Below are 24079 nucleotides of genomic sequence, written 5' to 3'. Positions count from 1 at the left end.
CGTACTTTGGCTAGTAACCATGCAACCAATTGAAAGGATCGTATAGTGATGCTTTAAGTGGGACTGAGCTTAGTTAATTGCTTAATTGCCCAATTACGGTAATTAACTTTTCTAGTCAGGCCATATAAATAAATAAAGCCGAGTAGGAAATTAGTCCAGCTCGAGAATCGAACCCCGGTCTTCTGCGTGCGAGACGAGTATGCTATCCACTCCGCCATGCCAGCTGGATGGTAATGAACAAAGGCGCGTCTAGAGAATACGGTGTCTTCGCTCACTTCCATCCTCCTCCCTTTCCTCCTGGCGAGGTTTAGGTGTCCACCGAGGTACGAGAGACAGATACATTTCCTTTCCTCAAAAACCAATTTACCGACGAGCGAGGCGTAGAACCGAATGGGCGATGGCGTTCTATGGACTCCCCGGCAGCGTTGCAACACGCTCTCGCGTTCCACTCTTAGAGGCGAAGCTTAACATCTTAACCACACATCAGTGACCACACTTTAGGTCAAAAAAGTGCACCCCCCTCCCCCCTGAATTTTGACGGGTGTCCACCGAGATATGTGAGACAGTTACTGCGTAATTTTCTTTCCTCAAATACACTTTTCATTTTCTTCATTACGGGCCATATTCGTCTTTCTTCTTTCACTCCCACTTCCTCCGTTCCTCTATGGTACGGTTCAGGTGTCCACCGAGATGACAGAGATTTACTGCGCCATTTCCTTTCCTCAAAAACCGTTGCGTTGAAACGGCTAGGCATCGCGCCGAACGGGTGGTGGCGTTCCAGTTCCGTGGACTCCCTGGCAGCGCTACAACACGCTGTCGCGTTCCACTCCTAAAGGCGAAGCTTAAGCTTAAACTTAATTAGCAGTTAATTAGTATTCAGGCATTAATCAGTAATTAACCATAAATTAGTGATTTGTCATCACTTAGTAATTAGTACTAAATTACATGTGACGCCACCAGTGCCACAGAAGCACTGAAAGTGGTGCGGAAAACTCTTTCGCCTCTACGCACTTTAGACAGTCAAAGTGCCCCCTGAATTTTTTTCACACATGAATCTATCTCGCATATTAAGGCGGAAGCCTTTAATGTCTCATCGTTGTAAGCAGCAGTTGTCGACAGAAAATGTCACGCTTTTCAATTGGTCGAAACGGTCGTGACGTCACAGTGCGCGAATTTCAAACGGGGCCAATTGCACTTTGGCTAGTAACCATACAACCAATTGAAGGGATCGTATAGTGATGCTCCAATTAAGTGGTACTGAGCTTAGTTAATTGCTTAATTACCCAATTAGCCTAATTAGCTTTACTAGTCAGGCCATATAAATAAATAAACCGGTTAAGAAATTCGTCGAGCTCAGGAATCGAACCCCGGTCTTCGGCGTGATAGACGAGCATGCTATCCACTCCGCCATGCCAGCTCGATGGTTTTGAATGAACAAAGGCGCGTCTAGTGAATACGGTGTCTTCCCTCACTCTCATCCTCCTCCATTCCCTTCCCGCGAGGTTTAGGTGTCCACCGACAAATGAGAAACAGACACATTTCCTTTCCTCAAAAACCAATTTACTGACGAGCGAGGCGTAGAACCGAATGGGCGATGGTGTTCAATGGACTCCTTGGCAGCGTTGCAAGACGCTATCGCGTTCCACTCTTAGGGGCATCAGTGACCACACTTTAGGTCAAAAAAGTGCCCCCATGAATTTTGTGAGACAGTTACTGCGTAAATTCCTTTCCTCAAATACAATTTTCATTTTCTTCATTACGGCTCCTCTTTATCTATCTTCTTTCACTCCCACTTCCTCCCTTCCTCTACGGTGCGGTTCAGGTGTCCACCGAGATGACAGAGAATTACTGTGCCATTTCCTTTCCTCAAAAAGCGTTGCGTTCAAAGGGCAAGGCATCGCGCTGAACGGGTGGTGTTCCGTGGACTCCCGGGCAGCGCTACAACGCGCTGTCGCGTTACACTCCTAAAGGCGAAGCTTAAGCGTCATTAATTAGAACTTAATTAGTATTCAGGCATTCATCAGTAATTAACCATTAATTAGTGATTTGTAATCACTTAGTAATTAGTACTCAGTCATATGTGACGCCACCGGTGCCACAGTAACAGCGAATGTGGTGCGGAAAACGCTTCCGCCTCTACCCACTTTAGACAGTCAAAGTTCCCCCTGAAGTTCTCGGTGGACAACTGAACCTTGTCGCAAAGGGCAGGGACGAAGATGGGTGTGAACGAAGACACGGTATTCACTAGACGCGCCTTTGTTCGTTCCGAAACACCGAGCTGGCATGGCGGAGTATTCCACTTCCTGACACGATAGCGGACGGTTGCAGGATCATGGGCTCCCACGGAGCGGCGATAGCGGCGCGGGAACAGGTTTACCAGCGACGAAGATGAGTACGAGATTGTTCTGCCTAACCTGCCCACTGGTCTTGTCGTTTTAAACATGTAGTTTCTGCACGGTTACGTGCGTGCGGGGCCCTACAGGGTCGAGGACTTCCGAGACGCCCTCGCCAACGTTGGTACGCACCCCGATGTTGTGGCGTTGGGGGCATACCAGATAAACCATGCACGTGTGAGAAGTTACGTTCAGTAGCGCGGATACCGCAAAGAGACTGGCCGCATTGAAGGAGCTCGAAGCGAAGGAACGCCGTTGTATCATCTTCGACCCGGAAGACCACCACGTAAAGTTGCGCCTGCACTGGATGCCACACGGCGTCGCCAACGAGGACATGCGCACGGCATTCGCGGCGTTCGGCAACGTTACCGAGGCCACCCAGGAGCGTAGGCGCGTCGCTGGTAAGCAGGAGAAGGAGTCCACCACGAGACCGTGCACCTAAAGATGAAGCCAGGCATGAAGGTCGACGACCTGCCCCGCCAGGTTCGAGTCGCTGGTGAGTTGGCTCTCGTGGTGGTAACCAGTCGGCCGTGCAGTGTCTGCGTTGCGGAGGCACGGGGCACGATCGCCGCGATTGCAAGGTGCCCAGGTGCTCGAAGTGCCTACGCTATGGACACTCGCAGGCTGACTGCGTTCGCACCTACGCGTCGGCTACCGGATGCCTAGCGGGGAGCGACTCGGCAGAACTCATGGACGCCGTCGAAGCGGTGGAAGCAGCGAGCGGTGCTGACGACGCGGGCAAAATCGAGGGGGTGGTGGTTGAGCCAGTTGTTGCGAGGAGCAACGCTGGCACGACGGTCGCAGAGGAGAGCGGGTCGCCAACTAGTGACCCATCTTTGACGGCGCCAAAAGGTGGAACGAGACCGCCAGAGCCCGTGGACGTGGAATAAAAGGCGGCCAGCGAGGACCAGGACGATAAGGCCGACGCCCGCCTGACTACCGGCGTACTACCCCGACGAAGCGTCCGCAGGCCGAGACCAAGCCCGACGGGGACAAGTCAACAGAAACTAGGGTCCAGGAACCACCGGCAAAAGCGCCTCAAGCACGACGGACCAATCTGCGGCCGCTTCCAAAGGTTCTGTCCGACAAGCGTGGCGGCGACAAGGCGCCTCCTAACCAGGGGCAACTGCTCGCGCCGGATGACACCAGCGGCGACGGAACGTCTAGCGATATGCTAGACGCAGGAGGTAAGCACCGTGCTTTCGGTTTCTTCATCCTATGTAAAAATGGTTTCTGCATCGCCTTTGAAAGTCGCCACCCTAAACGTTAGAGGTCTGGCAGGTAAAAGAAAACAAAGCCAGCTGTACCGACTTATGACGGAGCAAGATATTGATGTACTGGCTGTTCAGGAGGCTAAAGTTGACGGCGAAGAAGAGACCGCGAGCATGGTGCGACGCTTCACGTCTAGGCATATTGCCGTCGTTAGCCTTGCTGTGGGCACATCGGCTGGTTGTGTTCTTTTTGTTAAGGATTTGCCGGGGCTAGAGGTACACGGTCATCATTCGTGCGTGTCGGGTCGATACCTGTCACTCGCTTTTTCGCTGAGCAAAACTGACTGGAGTATTGTTTGCTTGTACGCGCTATCGGCGGGTTATTGCCGAGCCGCGTTTTTTGAAAATGTAAAAAAAACCTGGCTTCGCACGGAGAGACAGCTAATTGTTATGGGCGATTACAACTGTGTCCTTAGCGGGCGCGATAAGGGAAGCGTACACGGTTGTCGAGATAAAAGCACAGAAGTGTTGTTGCGAATGATCGAGAACTGCAACCTAGAGGATGTGGCAGAGTGTCTCGAAGGAGCGCGTGCTGTAAAGTACACACGATTCCGGGGCTCAAGTGACGCTCGGCTAGATCGCATTTATCGATCTGTGGCTACCGTACCAAATTGCAATAGTTATAGAGTTACGCCGGTATCATTTTCTGACCATTGTTTGGTTCAATGCAGCATAGGGATCGTTAAGAAGCGGAATAGTTTTTCGTGGGAAGTGTGGAAATTAAATGACGCAACTTCTGGACGAATTTTATAACCGAACTGTAAAAGAAATATCAAAAATAGAACCCAGTAGAAACATGAGGATATGGCAGCAGCGGGAGCTCACTAAAGCAACTTTAAAATTAAGAGGCCCCGCCACGTTGGCTCAGTAGCTAGGGCACTCGGCTACTGGCCCGAAAGATGCGGGTTCGATCCCGGCCGTTGCGGCCGAATTTCAATGGAGGCAAAATTCTAGAGGCCCATGTACTGTGCGATGTCAGTGCACGTTAAAGAACCCCAGGTGGTCGAAATTTCCGGAGCCCTTCAATACGGCGTCCCTCCTAGCCTGAGTTGCTTTCGGACGTTAAACCCCAATAAACCAATAAAACTAAACCAAAATTAAAAGCAATAGAAAGAGCTACCTGTATACATCATGAGGCGAAACAACAGGAAACGGAGCTAAAGGCACTGCTTCAGAAGATGCTAAAACAGGATTTGCGAGCGCCTGGTAAATGGATAGAAGACAAGAAAAAAATGGCTGAGGCTTAGCTAAGCTTAAGCATAGTCAGATGCGAAGCATATTGATGGCTAGGCTTGGTAATACATGCCTTACCTTGGTTGAATACTTGGTCATTTTAATACAACCACTAGAAGCCTTCGTCATGGGGCAAGACAACGGCATGGCTACAGCGGAACGCCGACTAACCCTGAGACGCGCGTTGGGTGAGCGTATGGATTGCCACGGAAGCCGCGTCCGCCTGCCCGGTGGAGCGAGCGTTTCACCTACACGGAGTGTGAACGCGCGTTCGAAATGCGCGGGAATCCCGCTCGAGGACATTCCGGCGTCTGTGCGATGGCATCGTTCTCCCTCTCCCAGCGCGTGACGGCGGTACGTGGTCTGCACGGCGTGCAACCGCAGCGACGGCACAAGTAGAGCCCCGTCTCTCATCTGTCGGGACGTCATTGTGTCACGTGGTGTGACGTCACCATACCAAGTGGTCTGCACGGCGTGCAACCGCAGCGACGGCAGAAGTTGCAGCCCCGTCTCTCATCTGTCGTGACGTCATTGTGCCACGTGGTGTGAGGTCACCATACCACGTGGTCTGCACGGCGTGCAACCGCAGCGACGGCACCAGTTGGAGCCCCGTCTCTCATCTGTCGTGACATCATTGTGTCACGTGGTGTGCACGGCGTGTAACCGTCACGAAGGGCTTGGGTTACCTATTGTAATATGCTTCGCATAAAACCAAACAAAAGCTAGAGCCAATCGAAGAAAAACGTTATCGGGGAGCGCTGGTGAGGGCAAGGGCAGAAGACACAGCTGCAGGGGAAGCGCCAACGAAACGAGCTCTTGGTTTAGAAAACGCTCGTGCCGAAAGAAACCGCATTAACGAAATAGAATGAAGAGGTGTTTCAAGCGGACAGCGATGACATCAAAGCACCCTTTTTCGAGCATTATGAGGAGCTCTTCGCATCGCATCCGGTTGATGTTAGCACATTTAAGGAGGTGTTTCTAGCCAACGTACTGCGCCTTGATGACGAAACAAAAGACAGATTAGAGCGGGAGATAACGCAGAGGGAAGTGGAGCAAGCAATAGAGATTTTAACCCTGGTAAGTCGCCTTTAGCGGACGGGTTAAGTGCGGCTTTCTATAAAGCATTCAAACATGTTATTTCTCCGGTCTTGAACGGAATCTTTAATGAAGCCTTTAAAGTAAAAGCACGGCCTCCGTCATACGGGTCGTCCCATACTGTTCTGGTTCCCAAAGCGGAAGGCATTGATAGATTACGACAGGTTACAGCATACCGACCAATAGCACTCACTAACGTCAAGTACAAAATTTTCATGAAGGTTTTGGCGCGAAGGTTGCAGACTGTCATTCATTCCTTAGTTGGACCCCATCAGACCTTCGGGATTAAACGCCGGTCCACTTTTACCAATATTCACGTAGCGCGTAGTGTCTTAGAATGCTGTGATAACACTGATGGTCGGGTGGCTATTCTGCAAATTGATCTAGAAAAGGCATTTGACTGCGTCGCCCACGAACTTTTGTTTGCTGTATTAGGCCACGTTAAGGTAGGTTCTGTTATCTGTGAGGGTGTGGTCATGGCATAACAGAACTCCACGACGAGATTGATTGTTAACTAGAGTTTGGGGGCCGCCATTCGCGCGAAGCGTTCGGTGCGCCAGGGCTGTCCCCTCATACCGATGTTATTGTGTATTTATGTCGAGAGCCTTTTTTGAAAATGCTGAAAAACGGGAGAATCAATGGATTTAGTTTGCAAGCAGCCGAAGTAAAGCTCTTGGCGTACGCATATGACATTGCTGTGTTTGCGGTTGACGAGAGAGGCATAAGAGAGGCTGTTAAATGTGTACGCGAATTCCGCCAAGCCACCGGCAGCGGGGTTAATTGCTCGAAGTGCCTGGGGCTTTGGCATGAAAGGTGGCCATCTACGCCAGAACGGTTGGCCTTTGTGCATTGGACGACGACACCAGATATGTACTTGGGCGTTCCGCTCTATGCTTACCGAGGCAGTATTGGAAAGGTCTGGTCAGAGGTACGGAAGAGTGCGGATAAGTGTAAAGGAACAACTTTGTCCATTTTTGCCAGGGCCACTGTTTGCAACTTGTCCTTTATCAGCAGGCTCTGGTACGTAATGCAGGTATTGCACTGTTCAAGGTTAACATTCAAAAGCTACACAGGATTTTCGCCTTCTTCATCTGGTTAAAAAATTTTTAGAAGGAAAGGAATTTTTTTTTGCTCTGGGGATCTCACTGTTTAATTGGCAGAAAGCCGGAAACAATTGACCACGTGCTTTTACACTGTTGGGATATTTTTGGGCTGTATTGAAGCGAACCCTAAAGAAAGAATTACCCCTTGACCCGTATGGCATCCGGTACTTATCTTTAGAAAATGAGGATGGGGTACCGTTTGATTTAATCATGCTGATAGGCCTCCACTCTGTATGGCGCTCCACAATGGCAGGCTACCATTGTGATGAAGAAGCAAGACCTGCCCGAACTTGCTTTCGGGAAAGGATTGACTGGTCTCAAGCCATCCAGAGAGCCACTGCCGAGCCTCCGGAGCATAAATCTGACGAAGCCAGACAGTGCCGTGTGTATGTACAGGCGCGGACAAAAGTAAACGGAGCACGCAACTGTCTTCGAATATTTTTCACGCGCCACCTAATTGAAATTTCCACCAGTGGTACGCGCTTGCTGGTACAGGTGGTTGGTGGACTTTCTTGTAGACAAACAACGCTTATTCATTACCAATGGAGAAAGCGTGATTGCACTTCGAACGCAATAGCGTGCTCCGTTTACTTATGCCCGCGCCTGTACATAGCGTTTAGTGTGCTTTGTTGATTGTCTGCTTTGATGAATGTTATGTGTCAAAGCCAGGCAATAAAGAAAAAAAAAAAGCTGCCACGGCGGAGTGGTTAGCATGCTCGTCTCGTACTCCAGAGACCCTGGTTCGGTTCCCACGGTCGACCAATTCACTTCTCTGTTTTATTTATTTACGCGCACTGACTAGAAAGGTTAATTAGGCTAACTGGTTAATTAAGCAATTAACTAAACTCAGTTCCACTTACGTGATGCTTCGTTACACAATCCCTTTATTGGTTGCATGGTTACTAGCCGAAGTACAACTGGCCCCGTTTTGAAATTCGCGCACGGTGACGTCACGAACATTCAGACCCTTTGAAAGCAACGGTTTTGAGGAAAGGAAATGGTGCAGTAATTCTCTGTCGTCTCAGTGGACACCTAAACCACACCGTAGAGTGAGGGAGGGAGTACGATTGAAAGGAGAAAGAGAAAGAGGGGCTGTAACAAAGAAAGCAAAAAAGTATTTGAGGAAAGGAAATTACGCAGTAACTCTCTCGCACCGTTTCATGACGTCGCCTTTTGGCAGCCATGCTCATCGCTGAATCACCCCAGGCGCAGGATGTAACGTCGAACGCACGGGAAACTGAGCTATTAAAGTCTTTCGCCTTAAAAATCGACCCACAGGCGCCAAGTGCCGCCGATACTTAGCGAAGCAGGTCGATGCGAATAACAGCGCCCCCAGCAGGTTCACAGAGTTGCTAGCACTCATGCGCAGCGAAGGCTGAGTAAGTAGGGCGCTTAGAGCAGAAGCGGGAAGACCCGCAATAGTGGCGCGCCAGCGAAACCAGCGATAACACGGAGAAGGGCTCGAAAAGAGGCATGAGGTTAGGCGCCGGCGTGTGCCAGAACAATCACTACTGCGTGGTAGACGCTTGCTTTGTGCGGCACTTTATGCAAAACGAGTCCGCGGTTAAATGCAGCGCGTGCAGAATACTGTCGTTTATGTCGGTCCTCACGTGTGTTCAGAAACGGCGCCAATAGACACATGAATTATACCGCCTTCATAGTGAGCTGTGTCATGGGGTCATTAAGAAAGCTCTCACGCTTCATAGAAAACCGGCGTTGTGGTTTCTGCAACATTTTTGTGTTGCTTCGCCATGTTCCTTCAACCAGCGTGCCCACCAGAAGTCAAGGACAGTTTCGGGCTTCTCTAGCGAAATAAAAGAGAACACCGAGTTTGTGTGAACCTTGGACCCCGAAGGCGACCTTGGCCAAACCTAGCGTAAGAACAGCTGATGCAGAAATAACAGAAAATTTATGGCGTGACCGGGTTTCGAACCCGCGGAGGCGCGAACTGAACAGCTTCGCCAGCAACTGCACGAGAGCACTGTGCTATACCCGCCGAAGATCGCGCTTCGTGTTAAGCTGCAACACTCACTCGCGCTGTGCATTCACATCACTCTTCGCCAACTTCCATCTTCGGTGAGGGCAGATCAGATCAGCTTAACCTGAATCATCAGAGCTTAACCTGAATCTAATATCGGCGTCAGACTAGCCGACGACCTCGGAAAGCAAAGCCATGAACCAAGCAGGCTAAACAGATATTTCCCAAATCTACTTTACTACTCTACTTACTACCCTACTACTCTACTACTCATGTACTCTACTACTCCACTACTCTAGTACTATAGTACTCTAATACTCTAGTACGCACTTCTGCTCTACTACCACCGGCCATATTCCAAGCGAACGGCGGTTCGTCCACAAGCGTAATATGGTTGCGGATACCACTGGGCTAAGCTATACCGTGATTCACTTATTCACTTCAAAATCACCTCAAAACGGTGCTCCTTGAGTTCTTGGCGGCGCAGACGTCATAGCCGGGAAGTTTTGAGGACATATCTCACCAATATGATATCGAGTTTCGCAACCAGACAAATATCCCAGTGGCAGAAAACAGGCATTATAAGCTAGTTTTACCAAACATAAATCTCGATAAGGACCCTTAGTAGAATTTCGTGCCCTTTTAAGGTCCCAGATGAGAGTGTTAAATTTTTGCTGGGACGTTGCTGGCATCTCCAGACGAGAACCCCTAGTATAGGCCCAAAATTATTAGCGTAAGTCGCTTCCAGGGTTCTTTAAGCAAGCGCTCATACCTTTTAATTGTTCGTTCTAGTTAGTTACACAATAGGAGTGCAATATAACAATCTTTTCTTCTTGGAGGCTTTTATTCTACAGCTTCATTTCGTGCATAAGCATACTTGCTGATTCTCAACACGATGTGAACTTGCGCTGTTTCGGTCACGCGTCCGTATATGTCTTCCCTCACTACTTTCTTTCCCGAATCACCATGAAGGACGCACGCAGTGCTTTAGAAATAACCGTACTTTACCTACAAGGTTTTCAGGTTGCTTTGTCTGTCGCTCCAGTTGTTTCTTTTTTTTAGACCACAGCATGTGCGCATTTATCAACAGAAACTACTCAGTGCCACAGACAAAAAAATATTCCAGTCATTGCGTGGAAGACAGTTAGAAACTGAAGAACATTCTTAGATAATAAAACTAATAACCGGCAACGTCAGCACACTCGGTCTCTAAGGAAGGCATGCGGTAGTATAGTGGACGATTTTATGTGAAAACTCGTTTTTTTTCTGTGTTAGTTGATGTTGTGATTTAAGAATAACTGATTTTTTAATATAATTGAAACGTGGTTGAATTTTATATAGCTTTGCATCATGTGTTTGAAAATGTTTTTATACGTGGATCAGTTTTCTTGTTGATAAAAAATAGATATCCATGATAAATAAGTTCTCTTTTTTTATGGGTAATAACAGCACTAGAAGGAAACACTGCGTGACTATTAATACTAAGGTTGGTGGAAATGTGACCACGTTTCTATATTCTGAAACTAGCGTCGTCACCTTCTGCAATAGCTGCACAAAAGTGAACAAGGCTTATGCAGACCCATCATGGCTTTTTCAGAATCACTGAGGGAATCTTGAATATAGTCGTGAATATAATTACTACTGTTACAAGCCCCATTGATATTACTTCTGACCGGCAGCGGATAGGGCCACCACACTCACTTCTTGAAGTCCTCGTGTTTGCTGATGACATCCCAAGTGGACCGTTGATTGCAGAGGTAGTTCTGCTTGTTTGGGGAGAACGGGAAGTGGGGGCGGGGCCCGTCGATGCTGTCACAGAAATGGCTGACCTGTAACGGGGGAAATTTGGTCTATGCACATCAGGGTACAGGGGATGTTTCAAAGAAGAAGACGACGAGGAGGTAAAGCCATTATGTGCCCGAGATCTCAGGCAGTGGAAGCGAAGCTCATATCTCACAGCAGGGCGCGATAATCACTGAGAGACAGTGAAAACGATGCGGGAAAGTAGGCAGGTTATGAAGGATTGTGCTCTCATTGGCTAACCTGCACTGTTCTGTAGAGAGAGAACGGCATGTAAAAGCGCAAGAAGAAAAAGGAATATGGGGTGAGCAGCCATGGCGTCAGGCAAGGAGGTGCGTGCAGGAAAGACACAATCTGTCAGGAAAGTTTGACTCCCTCAAAAATAGAGAAAGTCCTCTCTATCAGTGGCACGCAGTGGATACAAAAATTTGCAAGGACACCTAATCCATTATGCGGTGGCAATCAGATAGCATTAGCAGATCTAGGTTCATTTACCGAAAGTTGGGTCATTTTCGTTCTTCTGACGTCAGTTGCCATCTGGTGACATCGATATTTTTTTGTCCTCATTTGCAGCGCTTTTCTTTTTTATGGTGAAATCTCTTCATTTGTGCCAGTGGGAATGCAGCAGAGTGGTGAAGCGCCTTCAGTCTAGAGAATAGGCGAACTTTATGACTGATGAAGGATTTTGACCACGGGCTTAATCAATATCTGAATTCGGGCGACATTTCTGCCAACTATCTTAAATGTAGCTTCCCTGGCACAAACTGCAGTTCAATCACGACAAGATGCAAGAAAGAGGACAGACCTATCGCCTGGTGCTATCCTTATATGTTGATATCGTGATCACATGGTAGGCCTCTTAGCCGCCGCCCCCTTGCTTGCTCTGCATCAGACACTAACCAGCATTTGTAAACTCTAGGCCCCTTCAGACAGAGCGGGTGATGCCGCACTTCGCCGGCACAGTAAGCGACCACTTCTTACATTGGCTACGTAGGGCATGAACATGATGGACGACTCCACGGGGTCAGGTTTCGGCTGGCGGATGGTCACTACGCAGTCGTCGAGAAAGCGGCACTTTTTGTCGATCGAGCACCTTTCTCCTTCTGCCGTTGTCGGGATGAAGACGATTCTGTCCGAGCAGGCGTTCAGCCGTGCCTGAGAAAACAATTCGCCCGCACACTTACGAAGTGGTGAGCGCATCTGATAGGTCAACAATGCCACACAAATAAAAAATTGCTCTGCCTTTCTTTCTCTTCTCCTTTTTAGCCATGGCTAAGTAATGAACGGTTCAGGAGCTACTTATTTGGCTAAAAGAGGTCGCTGCTCAAAGAAAGAACAAAGCTGATTTGACTTTTTCATGTGTTTATCTCTCTTAAATCCTAATCAATCCTAACAGGTGATAGGTTTTGTTTGTTAATTGAGCCATATAACTTTTAATGGGTTGATTGACTTCCAGAAACGACAGATCTCGTTCGTGATGCCGACAAAACATTCGTGAACTGTATTCTGGTCGTTCTCAGGGACAGACCTTCGCGTTACCCATTTTCTCTACAATCACCATTGTCATCTGCACCAGCCTGAATACACCAAGTGGTTCTGCTGGTGAGAAAATTAGGAGGGATTAGAAATGCTATTTTTCATATCTAAAGAATAGAGTAGCGTCAAAGGAAAAATTTGAACGTTTTCTTTCAAGGCACTATGCGCTGCTTCATATTCGCAAGGCTTTTCTCCAGGGTCCGCCTGTTCATAAGAACTAGCAGGAAACTGGCCAAATGCACTTTTCTTTCCCTGTTGCTGCTAAAAGATATTGGAAGCGTTCAAACTAAGTCATTCAGGGGCGCTTTTGACGCGCAATTACTCAGTCCTTGCGTGACAGCCTCGAGCGATGACGTGCCGGAGCTCTTGGAGGTCCCGCTGGGCTCTTCGTCCGCATATAAAGGACTGGTGTTTTTGTATATGTTATAGAAACACTATAAAAGACATGCTCTAGACATGCTATAACAGACATGCTCGGTAACAAGGACAATAGACCTTGTTACCGAGCATGTCTGCGTCCATATTTGCGCTTTATTTATGCCATTTAAATTTGTCCGTGGGTCGCGATCCTAAACATGGAACGACGGTTGTGACTGCCGATGAGATCGGCAGGTGCACATCAACAATCGCATAAAGCGTGCAACCTAGAGTCGCTTTGCGACCTGTTACATGCAGCTGATGTTATCAAGGTTTAAGCCTTCACTATAAAACGTTTAGGTGGAGAAATTCACTATAGTTGTTTTAAACGCGAACTTTTTGAACTAAAGCATGTCTCGTTGGGTTTGTATTATTCAAGGAGTCTGCCGCCAATCAAACACTGAAAACAAGGTCCAACCTTTAGGGATTTGCTCGGTCCTCCACAAAAGAGAACACTGACATATGCTCGGGATCTTTGCCCTTTGTTAACATCCTACGCGACGCCGCGGAGAAAATTCGTGATCTCCTTAGCCCCATTTCAGGAATTAAATGACCGAATTGGTTCAATTCAATTGCAACCCTTGGTTCACGACAGAGCCTCCTTCTATGTATAGTTGTCTTTCTAGCCACGCTAAATATCTGTTTGCAATCAGCTTTTTTTTTTACAAGTGTCTGCCAAAAACCGCAAACCCCTCCCGTCTTTGTTTACCCCATGCAATATTTCCCGTGTGGCTCACCGTTCCGTTGTGGCAGTAAGTGAGGGGGTGCCTGCTGTCGTTGCGGCTTCCGTACTCGTCGAACACGCCGTACCTGAAGTGGGCCCACTCGTGCACGAACACGTACGCTGCGAATGAGTTAGTGTCTTCCTTAATCATACTTTGAAGCACAAAATGCTGTTTGGAACTTGGCACCAGGACGGAGGAGAAAACAGACCCGAACCTAAGCTAACAATGGAGAAACTTCCAGTTCAACCTCTCTGTCTGGTGCCTACGTGCTGCTCTGCCACGGGAGCTCCTCACGTGTCAACGTAGCTTCGTCGTGTTCCCGTGGTGGTAAAAGCCACCGGCGGCGCGAAGGAAGTTCTGCCGTGCAGCCAGAGAGGCGCACGCGCAGGCCTGATGCCACTCGATGAACGCGGCAAGCGCCGTGAGCGAGCCGACATCACTGCGCATGCCCTCGAGAATTGCCGCCAATACGGAATGGGCATGCTGCCTACGCAGGCATCCGTGGCGCCGTCCATTACCACGGCCAGTTATCAGCTCTGGTTACGCAGGTCGCCATATAAACACTAATTTTTATTGCGAAAGCAATACTACGCTAGGGTTTGAGCCGTCAGCGTGGCCCCGGCGGTAACCACGTTTGAACTTTAGACGACCCCTGTAGTGACGTCACATCGAGCGGAGGAAAACTGGAGACCAGCTCGGCTCGTCGGCGCGGACCCAGGGTAACCACGGCGCGCCGCGCATCTGCTGCGCGCCGCAGCCGCGAGGAGGCTCTCGCTTTGGGGACGTCACACCAAGCGGAGTGAAAACTGGAGATCAGCTCAGCTCATGGAGGAAGGAAAAAGAGAAAAGAGGCCGTCACGTGACATTTTGTGAAGCCGGAAACCAGCTCGGCGCCATCTTGTCCGGGCTGACGTCATCGCATAAGTCCCGCCCTCGACTACTGCGCGCGCGTTTCAAAACCAACGAAGGAGCGTGCTACCGCAGGGGCACAGATCCCCTCGCTGGTGGCGCTTGGCTGCTTACCGGCCGGTTTAGGGCGCCCTATGCCGGTGTTCGTCAGCGGAAAAGTTAATAAAGCGGAAATACCCGTGTGAGACAGGCGGCTACTTTCAGTTACTGCTTTGTACTGCGTCGTCTCCGCGCCGTCTCCAACTGCTCGGCCCTGGTCACAATTAGTAGCAGCCAAGAAAAATACTTATCTCAGCTCTTGCAAGTGCGGGAAGTGACCTTCGCTTTCAATTACTGCGGTGGCCCATCTTGCGGTGGTTATCTGCGGTGGCCCCCCTTTGGCAACGCCCGTCCCTGGGACTCTGAAGTTGAAGGCTGCATTCGATGAAACTAGTATACTTGCTTGTTTAGCTCAGCGCTCTAAATTAGCCTTCACCGGGTGAGGTGAAGGACACGCGAGAAACGTAGGCCCCTCGTCGCGCGAAACTACACGACGGCCACCGATGCCCGGGAAGGGCATTCGTCCGGTATCGAAAATCTCCTTCCTGTTCCTCAACTCTTGTAAGCACGGGAAGTGACCGTCGCTTTCAATTACTGCGGTGGGCGAAGGACAACTAAGCACACGCGAGAAACGCGGGCCCCTAGCCGCGCGAATTCCACACGAGCAGTGGTGCAGCCAGAAATTTTGTTCGAGGGGGGCACATGTTTTATTTATTTATTGGAAACGAAAATAATGGAAACGAAAATAAATGTGGAAACGAAATGTGGAAACGAAAATAAGAGTGCCCATTTATTCTTCACCGTCGCACGGCGTATATGGCACTCCTTTTAATTCTAGGCACAGTTCACCCTATTATTAACAGACCTTTTTACGTCAGTTTACTTTTTAATCCTTTGCATTCTCCTCAAATGAAGGTATCGCGAAAATAAAAAGTGCTTTTTTTTAAAGGACCTGCAGCCGAGCGCAGGTTTGCGTATGGGGTTGAAGTTTTGACAAATGTCATTTGTTTGCAGTTGATGACTTTGTTATAGAGCAGAAGCTTTTGTGTTGTTGTATATGATGTGAAGATATTCTAAATAGCCATGCTTTTTCGTGCGAGTTGTCTTTTGTGAGAAAATAAATGTTTTTTACAAATGAAGTTCTCGGCATCCTGTGTGCATTCGTATCTTTATGTAGATATTGCAGTGAACAAAACTAACCCTTCGCCTTTATTAAAGAAAAAAAATCTTTAAGGTATTGTTTAAGCGCAGGGTCTCTTTCTTTTCATTTTTACCGCCGGCGTATAACAGGGGCGTGCAAGCATGCAAAGCGAGCGCAGCGGCTTCCTTTAAAATATCGCCCTCCACCGATGTCATGGCCCCCGCTGCTCACACAAGCGCAATCGCGAAAAACGAAAATAGTTACACTAACACCAGTGACGATCACTAGAGCGTTGCAAGAGCACGCCTAATAGCAACGAGGTTTCACTGCCGATGGAAACGGGAGCGCGAATGGCACACGCACACTGCACGCACAGGACGCGAAACGTCCGCGCAATACGGCGACGACCTCTCTAGCGCACGGCGTATTGAATCACTGGTAAACGAACAGCGCGAGTGCTCCTCAGTAAGCAGCGGCGGTCTCCCGACGGCTCCGAGCAGTGACGCAGTTGACGAAATGCCCGTGCGATCGTGGTCGAGCACGTTGAAATCAATGCACGCAACAACGAGAGTTTTGCAGCGAATTCCGCCTGAGATATGAGTGAACGGCGCCAACGTAAGCTTGTGAGCACGATCAAAAACAAACTCGAGCAGTTGAGAAAAGTACGCCGCACCGCAACTGCTACGCCGCGGTCGTCTGCGACCGCCCGGCTTGCAAGCAGCAACTACGACGCCGTTGCTAAGCTGCCCGGGCTAGGTGGCCTCCCGATCGCAAAAAAAAACCACGTGATTTCCTCCACATTTTTCTCCCATGGTGTTGTGTGGAAAGGGCCTCTCCTCTCCTTTTCCTTCCTCCATGGCTCAGCTCGTCGCCGCAGTCCCAGGGTAACCACGCCGCTGCTGCTCGCTCTCTCTCTCCTTCCCTTCCTCTCTCTCAGAGGAGATTACGTGTGGATGTGTATATATAAGGTGTTTCGACCAAGGCCTCGTTTGCTTTCGCAACCTACCGGGCTTAACCAAGCTAAGCCTCTGCCAATTTTTTAAACTAACTTTCACTCCAGCGCCAATTTTCGCTTCATGAAAAAAATTCTCGCTTCCTGCCGGATTATGCGACGGAACAACGAAGAAATCTTATGGTTGCAAGGCTGTGCTGCCCACACTGACTGCACACATGGTCTAGAATTATTCTAAATATATTACCTTGGGTCACTCCGCGCACTGCAGGACCCTTGTGCTGTACAGCTACTTTCCGATGTGTCTCAGTTTGAGTGACGCGGCGCAATCTCATCCTCTCGGCTGCTTCACTCTTCCTTTCGTCACTTTGAGACGCCGCGGTGGCTCACTGGTTATGGCGCTAGGCCGCTGACCCGAAAGAGATGGGATCGATCCCGGCCGCGGTGGTCGATTTTCGATGGAGGCAATATTCTAGAGGCCCGTGCACTGTGCGATGTGAGCGGAGGATAAAAAACTCCTGGTGGTCCAAATTTTCGGAGCCTTCCCCTACGGCGTCCCTTATAGCCGGAGTCGCTTTAGGACGTTAAACCCCCGTAAACCATGCACTTTAAACATTTCGTCACTTTGCTGCGCGCATCGATTCTCTGGTTTCTGCTACACTCTATGCTCAGCACAGCACAGGCAGATAATTCCGGCGCGTTTGCGAGCGAATTCCTCGTAACAGTGTAACACTCTTTTCGGCGGCATAACGGCTGCATCCCGACTGTGGCTTCCCACCCTGTCCTGACTGCCCATCTACACGTGCGTGGTGCGAGGAACGCACCGGCGACCCGCTACCTGTCACCAGAGGAAATAGGAGGACTCTCGATTAGTTAGTGCTCTGGGGGATAGTGTTCTGCGTGCGCAAACTGGCGCTCCGCTCTCCCTATCCTTTTTACGGAGGCGTTCCCCTATTCTTAAGCGCCCTGGTGTAGCCATCCTTACCAACGAAACTAAATGTCTCCTCGACACATCCACAGCAGCCTAATGTGCTCTTACTTTTTGTTTTTCCTCCTTTGTTTCTGCCTCCGTTCTCCCTACCACCGTGGCAGCACGTTTTCACCCTTCCTTCTTTACGCTTCTCCTCTTCACAAGAATAGGATGTTGCTACGAGAGCATATTCACTTCCCCTCATCTTCCTTGGCAAGAACGGCCATCGTCGTAAGAGAACTAAAAGCGCAAATATTGTGTCGAAAAACTAAATCAAGTACCTGGGTTAAGCCATCTCTTGGCCGTGGAGTTGTTGATTGTGGCCAGGAATCCGGGAGTGAGCTGGATGAAGTCTCCCGGATGGCCGCACGGCTTCACCTGATGTGTGAATGGCTTGTCGTGGTTCTCCTCCGTGGGCATGTCGACGCGCACGTCGCTCCTGTAGAAGGCAGTTGACGAAAGTGGCCGGCTGCCATTTCTTTTCTGCCATGTCTTCGGAACCTCGATGGTGACGTGTTTGAAGTAGACACGCCCACTGGTTGCCTTGTGGAGGAACTCGGTTGAGGAGCGGAACAGCCCCTGTGCATTTTCAACATTCTCACAATATGTACTCATCGCGTCGCAATATATTAAATCTAAAACTTCACGTGGTTGCTAATCGTTCACGCGCCTAGAGTCTTTCCCTTTATAGTCGCGTGGCATGCACCTTGCGTCTACATATTCCTTATCTTTATTTTGCTCGTTTTTTATCCATCTGTCGCTTTTGTTGCTGCTCAGTTGCCTGGCTTGGAATGCACATTACTTCGAACGGGCGGCCCGAAAGACGCGGGTTCGATCCTGGCCGCGGCGGCTGGAATTTCTTTGGAGGAGAAATTCTAGAGGCCCGTGTACTGTGCGATGTCAGTGCACGTTAAAGAACCCCAGGTGGTCGAAATTTCCGGAGCCCTCCACTACGGCGTCTCTCATAGCCTTAGTCGCTTTGGGACGTTAAACCCCATAAACCAAACCAAACCACTTCGAACGGTATTCTTGAGCCGGGCGACAACACGCTGGTTAGATTGCCTTCGGAAGGAGGAAAACAGATGGATTGAGCACAAGTTGTCAGGGTCGGCCATCTGCTGTCGTGATATAGACGGACGGACGCTTGCTGTTCTCGTGAACGGGACCCCTAATTCTATCGCATTATTATTATTTTTCAAAAAACAAAAGAAACGCATCGCGGCAGGCTACAAAAAATTCGCTGTGGCTTAGCTCTGGTTAAGCCTGGATATACAAGCGAAAAGCTGCAGTGATGCTTTGTTTAACGTCTTGGCTGTCGCAGTTCGCGCACAATGCACTGGGAGCACCAAGGTAGCGGTGTAGATTTTGAGCCAACTCCCTCGCTACCACTTCTGGGTCTTCTTTTCTTCCTTCCATGGCGAATGTCTGCGCCTCTTCTACCGCCGCCGCTCACGCGTGCGTTTTCGCAACGCCTTGCGAGAGAACCTTCACTTGGGACGGAGTCCGCCGTCCCAACCGTCCCAAGCGGTTAACCGATGGCGAGGAGAAGCAACGACGGAGCGCGCGCCGCGGCGCGCGGCCTCTTATGTCCGCCGCCGCCGCTCGGGCGTTATCGCAACGCCTTGCGATAACGCGATAAGAACCGCTAGCAGCGGCGAAGGGTAAACCGGTGGCGAGGAGGAGAAGGGAGGGTGTGGCGGGGAGGAGGAAGGGCGCGCCGCGGCGGCGCCAAGGGGTGGCTCACGCGAATCGCGTTGTTGACGAGCCTAGTGAAGCTTTTCGCTTCAAAAATTGGCTGGGTGCTTAGCTAGTGTTAAGCCTGGCTTTCTCGAAGCGAAATGCTGCTGTGATGCTTATGCTTTAGCTTATGGCTATGCTTTATGATCACTTCTGTATCGGTAGTGTCACGCTCTTCTTCCATGTTGAATACACACGCCTATTCTCTGGCAAGTGGTTATATAGCCGGCCTCCGCGATAAACACGCGCTTGCGGCGAACGTCATAGGATGACGCTGACGCGGCAGCGTGCCCCTGTTCTATGGGCAAGCGCGCCTTATATACCCCTCCTTTCAAGTGCGCGCGGTTGCGGCGATAGGTCAAACGGTGGCGAGGGGTAGAAGCGGCGGCGCACATGCGCAGTAGCCTGCGCCCTGCATGACGTCACTCGTGCTCTGGCATACGCCGGCTCACGCGAAGCGCGGTGTTGTCTATAGTAGTGAAGCTTTCCGCTTAGAAAGAGCATACCAAAATCAACTGAAACGTGCAGAAAGTAATCATTTGAATCATGCAGCGCTTAGTGTATAAAAAAACCGCGCTTGAAATTCTACACGGAATTCGCCATAGAACGCACCTCTAAGATTGAGAGAGAGAGAAAAAGTGGTAGAGGAAGGGCAGGGATATTAACCAGAAGTGTGTTACGGTTGGCTGCCCTGCACAGAGGGAAAGACATGAAGACTGCGTAAAAGGATAACAAGAAGTAGAGAAAAGAGTCCGTAGCGAGCACATGAAGCCGTGATACGCGCGCTGAAAGTCAAAGGCCACCACAGCCGTAGCCTGCGCACCAACCATGATGGCTGCCGAACGCTGTTACCTGAGCATGGCACATTGACCGTTTTTCTTCGCTTAACACGCAGCGCAGATGTTCCACCGCGCAGAAAGTCTGCTTGCCGTTGCAGTTGATAATGTAGATGACAAAGAGATGTATCCGCATTCCTCGGAACGATGAGGCTGGAGGTGCCATGGACTGGATTAACATATCAAGCACTAGAAGGCATTTTGTGCAGTGTTGTGTTTTGGATTCTTCCGCCCCCCTCCCCCCCCCCCCCGCCCTCCTGCCTGAGTGGATTAAGGCAGCTCGCGCTCCCCTCCTGCCTAAGTGGATTAAGGCAGCGGACCCTGACCGGCGAAGGCCGAAGATGCGGCGGGGGCTGGCAAAGACGGCAGCAGCGGCAGAAACAGCGGCGACGTGGTGGCGACGTGGCGGCGTCAGGTGGCCGAGTCGACCCTCGGGTCGACGGATAGAGTGGTGATGTGCTAATTGAAAGACGGCTGTGTCCTCGATGTCTCGTGTTTTGGACATCCGGCAGGGAAGCGTCAAACTTGTGCACGAGGAAGGTCGTTCACCTGCGGGTAGACTGCGGGAGGTTCATTTCCAGATTACACAGCAGCCTCTACCCTTTCCCATCGACCGAGCTGCGAGAGAGCGGGACAGCCAGCACCGCCTCTGCCGTGGGTAGTATCAACAGTGTCCACAACTGTCCGTCTGATTGGACGTCATTCTTCGATCCATATTCCCCACACAGGGATCTGGGGAATCCGTGCGCTATTTAACGGGTGTTGTTTTGAGGACTCAAGTGCACTCCAGTTAGCGAAGAAGCTCCCTTACACTGAGAGCCAGTCTCAGTTACCCTTTTTGTAAATAATGTAAATATTCCTGTATAAAGCCTCCTTCCTTGTTTTTTCTTCGTAACCCCGTCTCCTGCCTTCCTCGTCCCTTTCCATCCCGACCACGCTCACTCGTTCCTAATAGCAGCTGGTGTGCCAAAGCTGGAAAGCAGCACACGCATGGCGTTGACGAAAGTCTGCAGCTTTGCAATTACTCGCTCGTGTACAACTTGCACGGGTACCTCGGCTAGTGTCCGACCTATAGAAGGCTTAGCACACTGGGTGAGCTGTGACTGGGCCTCTTCGATTATCCGCCTCTGGCTGCCCGCGGGCTGCTAGCCGGCAGCCAGACTCGCCAGGACTATTTTGAGCTGGCAGCGCTCGGTCAACTAGAAGACTACCGAAAGGTGGTAGAGTAGCGGGAAGCTCGTACGGCCATTTTTATATGAACTAGAAGGACCGCAGGTCTTCATGCGATGTTCTGCGGGATACAGATGCTTAATAGTTTCAACTACTTCATGGTGCTTATCGTCTGTGTCGCCTGCAAGGGCACCTTTTGCGGTAATTATCGCTGTTTATTGATATGTTTTGCGTGCGGATGCGCGATCGTACATCGATCGACCACCTCGCAAACACAAATGCTGGCTTCATATTACGATCGCATACTTTTGATTCACATATTTCGCCTTTTAATTTCGTGCGCCCGGCTGATATTGCGATGGCGTTTGAGGCCTTTCACGGCAGGAGCCGTAGATTCCAGGTACGAGTACGCGCTCAGACGCGCGCGTACATGCATGTGCTTAACGTGTTTTGCGAGGTGATATATTTGAGCGCGGTATGGTCTTCACTGCCTTCAGCGCAGTGCAGAGGCGAATATGCTTTGAGAAACGCTTGACTGAAACATGTCTTTTATTAAAAGCACTCCCGAGCACATTGCTCGTGGCATTTCTGCGGGCATATATGTGTCCACACAGTTACTTACGGCAGCCGATCGAGGCGAGCGCCCATTCTGTCGACGCCAACTGTTGTACAGCTTGATCCTCGCTTCATCTACATATGCTTAAAATATATGAGAGGTACCTTAGGCATGCATCTAACTCCGTTTGGCTCATTTCATAGATAAAAAGAATCACCCAGCGCTGATGATGCTAGCACACGCCGTACGTGATGCGCCGACACGCAGGCCTTGATTGTGGCGCCTTTCATTCCAGTGCCAGTTCTCTGTGGTAAAGCTGTGGCATTACCGATACGATATGCAGCCAGATTTGTACAGTACACCTGCTTGTTCTAGATGAAGTTCGGCAAGCTGATATGCACATTTGTCGAGATTATGCGCGCATTCCTTGCCCGCAGCAAAAGCCGGTGGCCGAGGGACTGCAGTTGAACGGAACATATCCCAATTCTTTTCTGATTACAGCTTACAGGAAACAGTTCTGGAGCGTAGAAATCGCAGCGACCACAGCAGAGTCATGCAGGGTAGATCGTCTGCGGTCATACCAGTCATACAAACTGCGTAGTAAACAAACGCGCGATAATCCGAGAGTACGGCGGGTCGTTTGATAAGCAACCCAAGGGCAGTTTTCCCTCCGATGAGGTGTCTACTGAAACACGTTAGATTGCGATTGCTCATCGCATGCTTTTGAGTAATTTCGAAGCTTATACACCACACTATGCACCGAAGGCACACGCTCGCATTGTCGTCGCCGATGTATACTGGTGCGAGCACGATCAGCTCTTTGTCCTGCAGTGTGCGGCGGCCCTCAATAACTTCAGGTCGTTGTTTTTGATCCCAACCAGCATATTGCTGCCGTGCGCGTGCGCAGCAATGAGAGACAGCCGAACACAAAGCTACGGGGCTACGAAGAGCACCTGCCCTCTGTGATTCGCGTCTTGCTTGGCTCCGTGATAAGGATTCCGGCTGGCTCGTTCCAGTGGCCGCCAGCCCATGTGACCATGATGCGTTTTCCTGTCAGGGGCGAACTTTGTTGCTGCCAGCGGACTGCCGGAGCGGGGAAAATTGAAGAGGCCCACTGTTCCATTACAGAGGGTGTGCACTACTTCTGGAGCGATAGCCAAGTGACTTGCCGGCTCCACCCTTGGGCAGGAGTTGGGCCTTGTGCATCATAGCGATTGGCTCCGGATTTTGGGGGGCTCAATACCTGCTTGGTCACTGCGGGTCTTTGTAGCTTGAGCAGAGATGGCGAAGGCCCGTCTACGACCACGGTCCTTGCATTGCCAGTCATATGGGTCCCGTTCTTTATAGTGGCATGCTGAGGGCAAGGACAAGTTGCAGAAATCATGGACCATCCTTTCCAATGGCCACTGCACTCCTAGACGTTGTCACTCAGACGAGGGTGACAACGTCATCGCACTGTAGCAGCGGCACCTTTTTGCGTGGAATAGTCTCTTCTCATTCGTTCTATCTCCCTTTCCTTTTTCAAGCAAGGACAATCTTTTGAGGCATGTTCAGTTGAATCTTTCTGGCAAGCATCACCACTCTGTAGATGAGAGCAGCATGGGCACATGGTGGATAAATTTCACATACTACTCTCGTGTCCAATTTTCATGCGTTTACGGCGCTGAAGATCCTTCGGAACTAAAGGCTTAAACACGTGCCGGAAGTGCCTTGATTAATGTGGAACTTATTCTAATCGCTTTTTAAACCCATGCCAAAACAATGAGCCGTGAAAAAATGCTCGGAAGTGCCGCAGGAGGAAAGGGGGAGGAAAAGCTGCTTACCTTGATGTTGTCAATGATGGACTCGTCCGGAGGAACATTGTCGCTGATGGATACCCAAAGTTCCTTGTAGCCTCCATCTGCGTTGTCGATATCGACTGACGCCGCCGTGGTTAACAAAAGCAGCAGAACGTGCGTAAAACCAAACATCCCGTCCTCTTTCACGTCGCCCTCAGTGCACCTGGGAGGTATAAAAAAGAAATATTTAAAGGCGTAACAACCATAGCTGTCCTGTTGCAACTGTGTAGCAATGAATTGAAAATTGAGCAAACACGATATGATAACAAAAGAGGAAAGATCCTACAATTCCCTTTGCCTTCTTTGGAACTTGTTATTCGTACTGTGAACGTAAAGTTCGAGCTTGCTCTGAAAACACCAATATGAGTTGCATCAACAAA

The 24079-nt window shown here is 50.0% G+C and overlaps 1 protein-coding gene across 1 annotated transcript in view; it reads right to left on the bottom strand.

Annotated features, from left to right (window-relative positions):
• LOC149335527 (calcium-activated chloride channel regulator 3A-1-like) overlaps positions 1-23831 on the bottom strand; it is a 49688-nt gene extending 25857 nt beyond the window's left edge. The window contains exons 1-5 of the mRNA XM_089553955.1: positions 23685-23831; positions 17844-18141; positions 13564-13670; positions 11855-12028; positions 10775-10902 (exon numbers count right to left, since the gene is read on the bottom strand). Of these exons, the coding sequence (XP_089410081.1) occupies positions 10775-10902; positions 11855-12028; positions 13564-13670; positions 17844-18141; positions 23685-23831 (854 nt within the window). The remainder of the gene's footprint in view (positions 1-10774; positions 10903-11854; positions 12029-13563; positions 13671-17843; positions 18142-23684) is intronic.
• Positions 23832-24079: the final 248 nt, after the last annotated feature.

This window comes from Amblyomma mixtum, chromosome 7, assembly GCF_055824585.1.
Source record: "Amblyomma mixtum isolate Tamu chromosome 7, ASM5582458v1, whole genome shotgun sequence".
Classification (NCBI taxonomy): domain Eukaryota; kingdom Metazoa; phylum Arthropoda; class Arachnida; order Ixodida; family Ixodidae; genus Amblyomma; species Amblyomma mixtum.
Note: the sequence above shows the minus strand (reverse complement) of the source record. Positions and strands in the feature narration are given on the sequence as shown.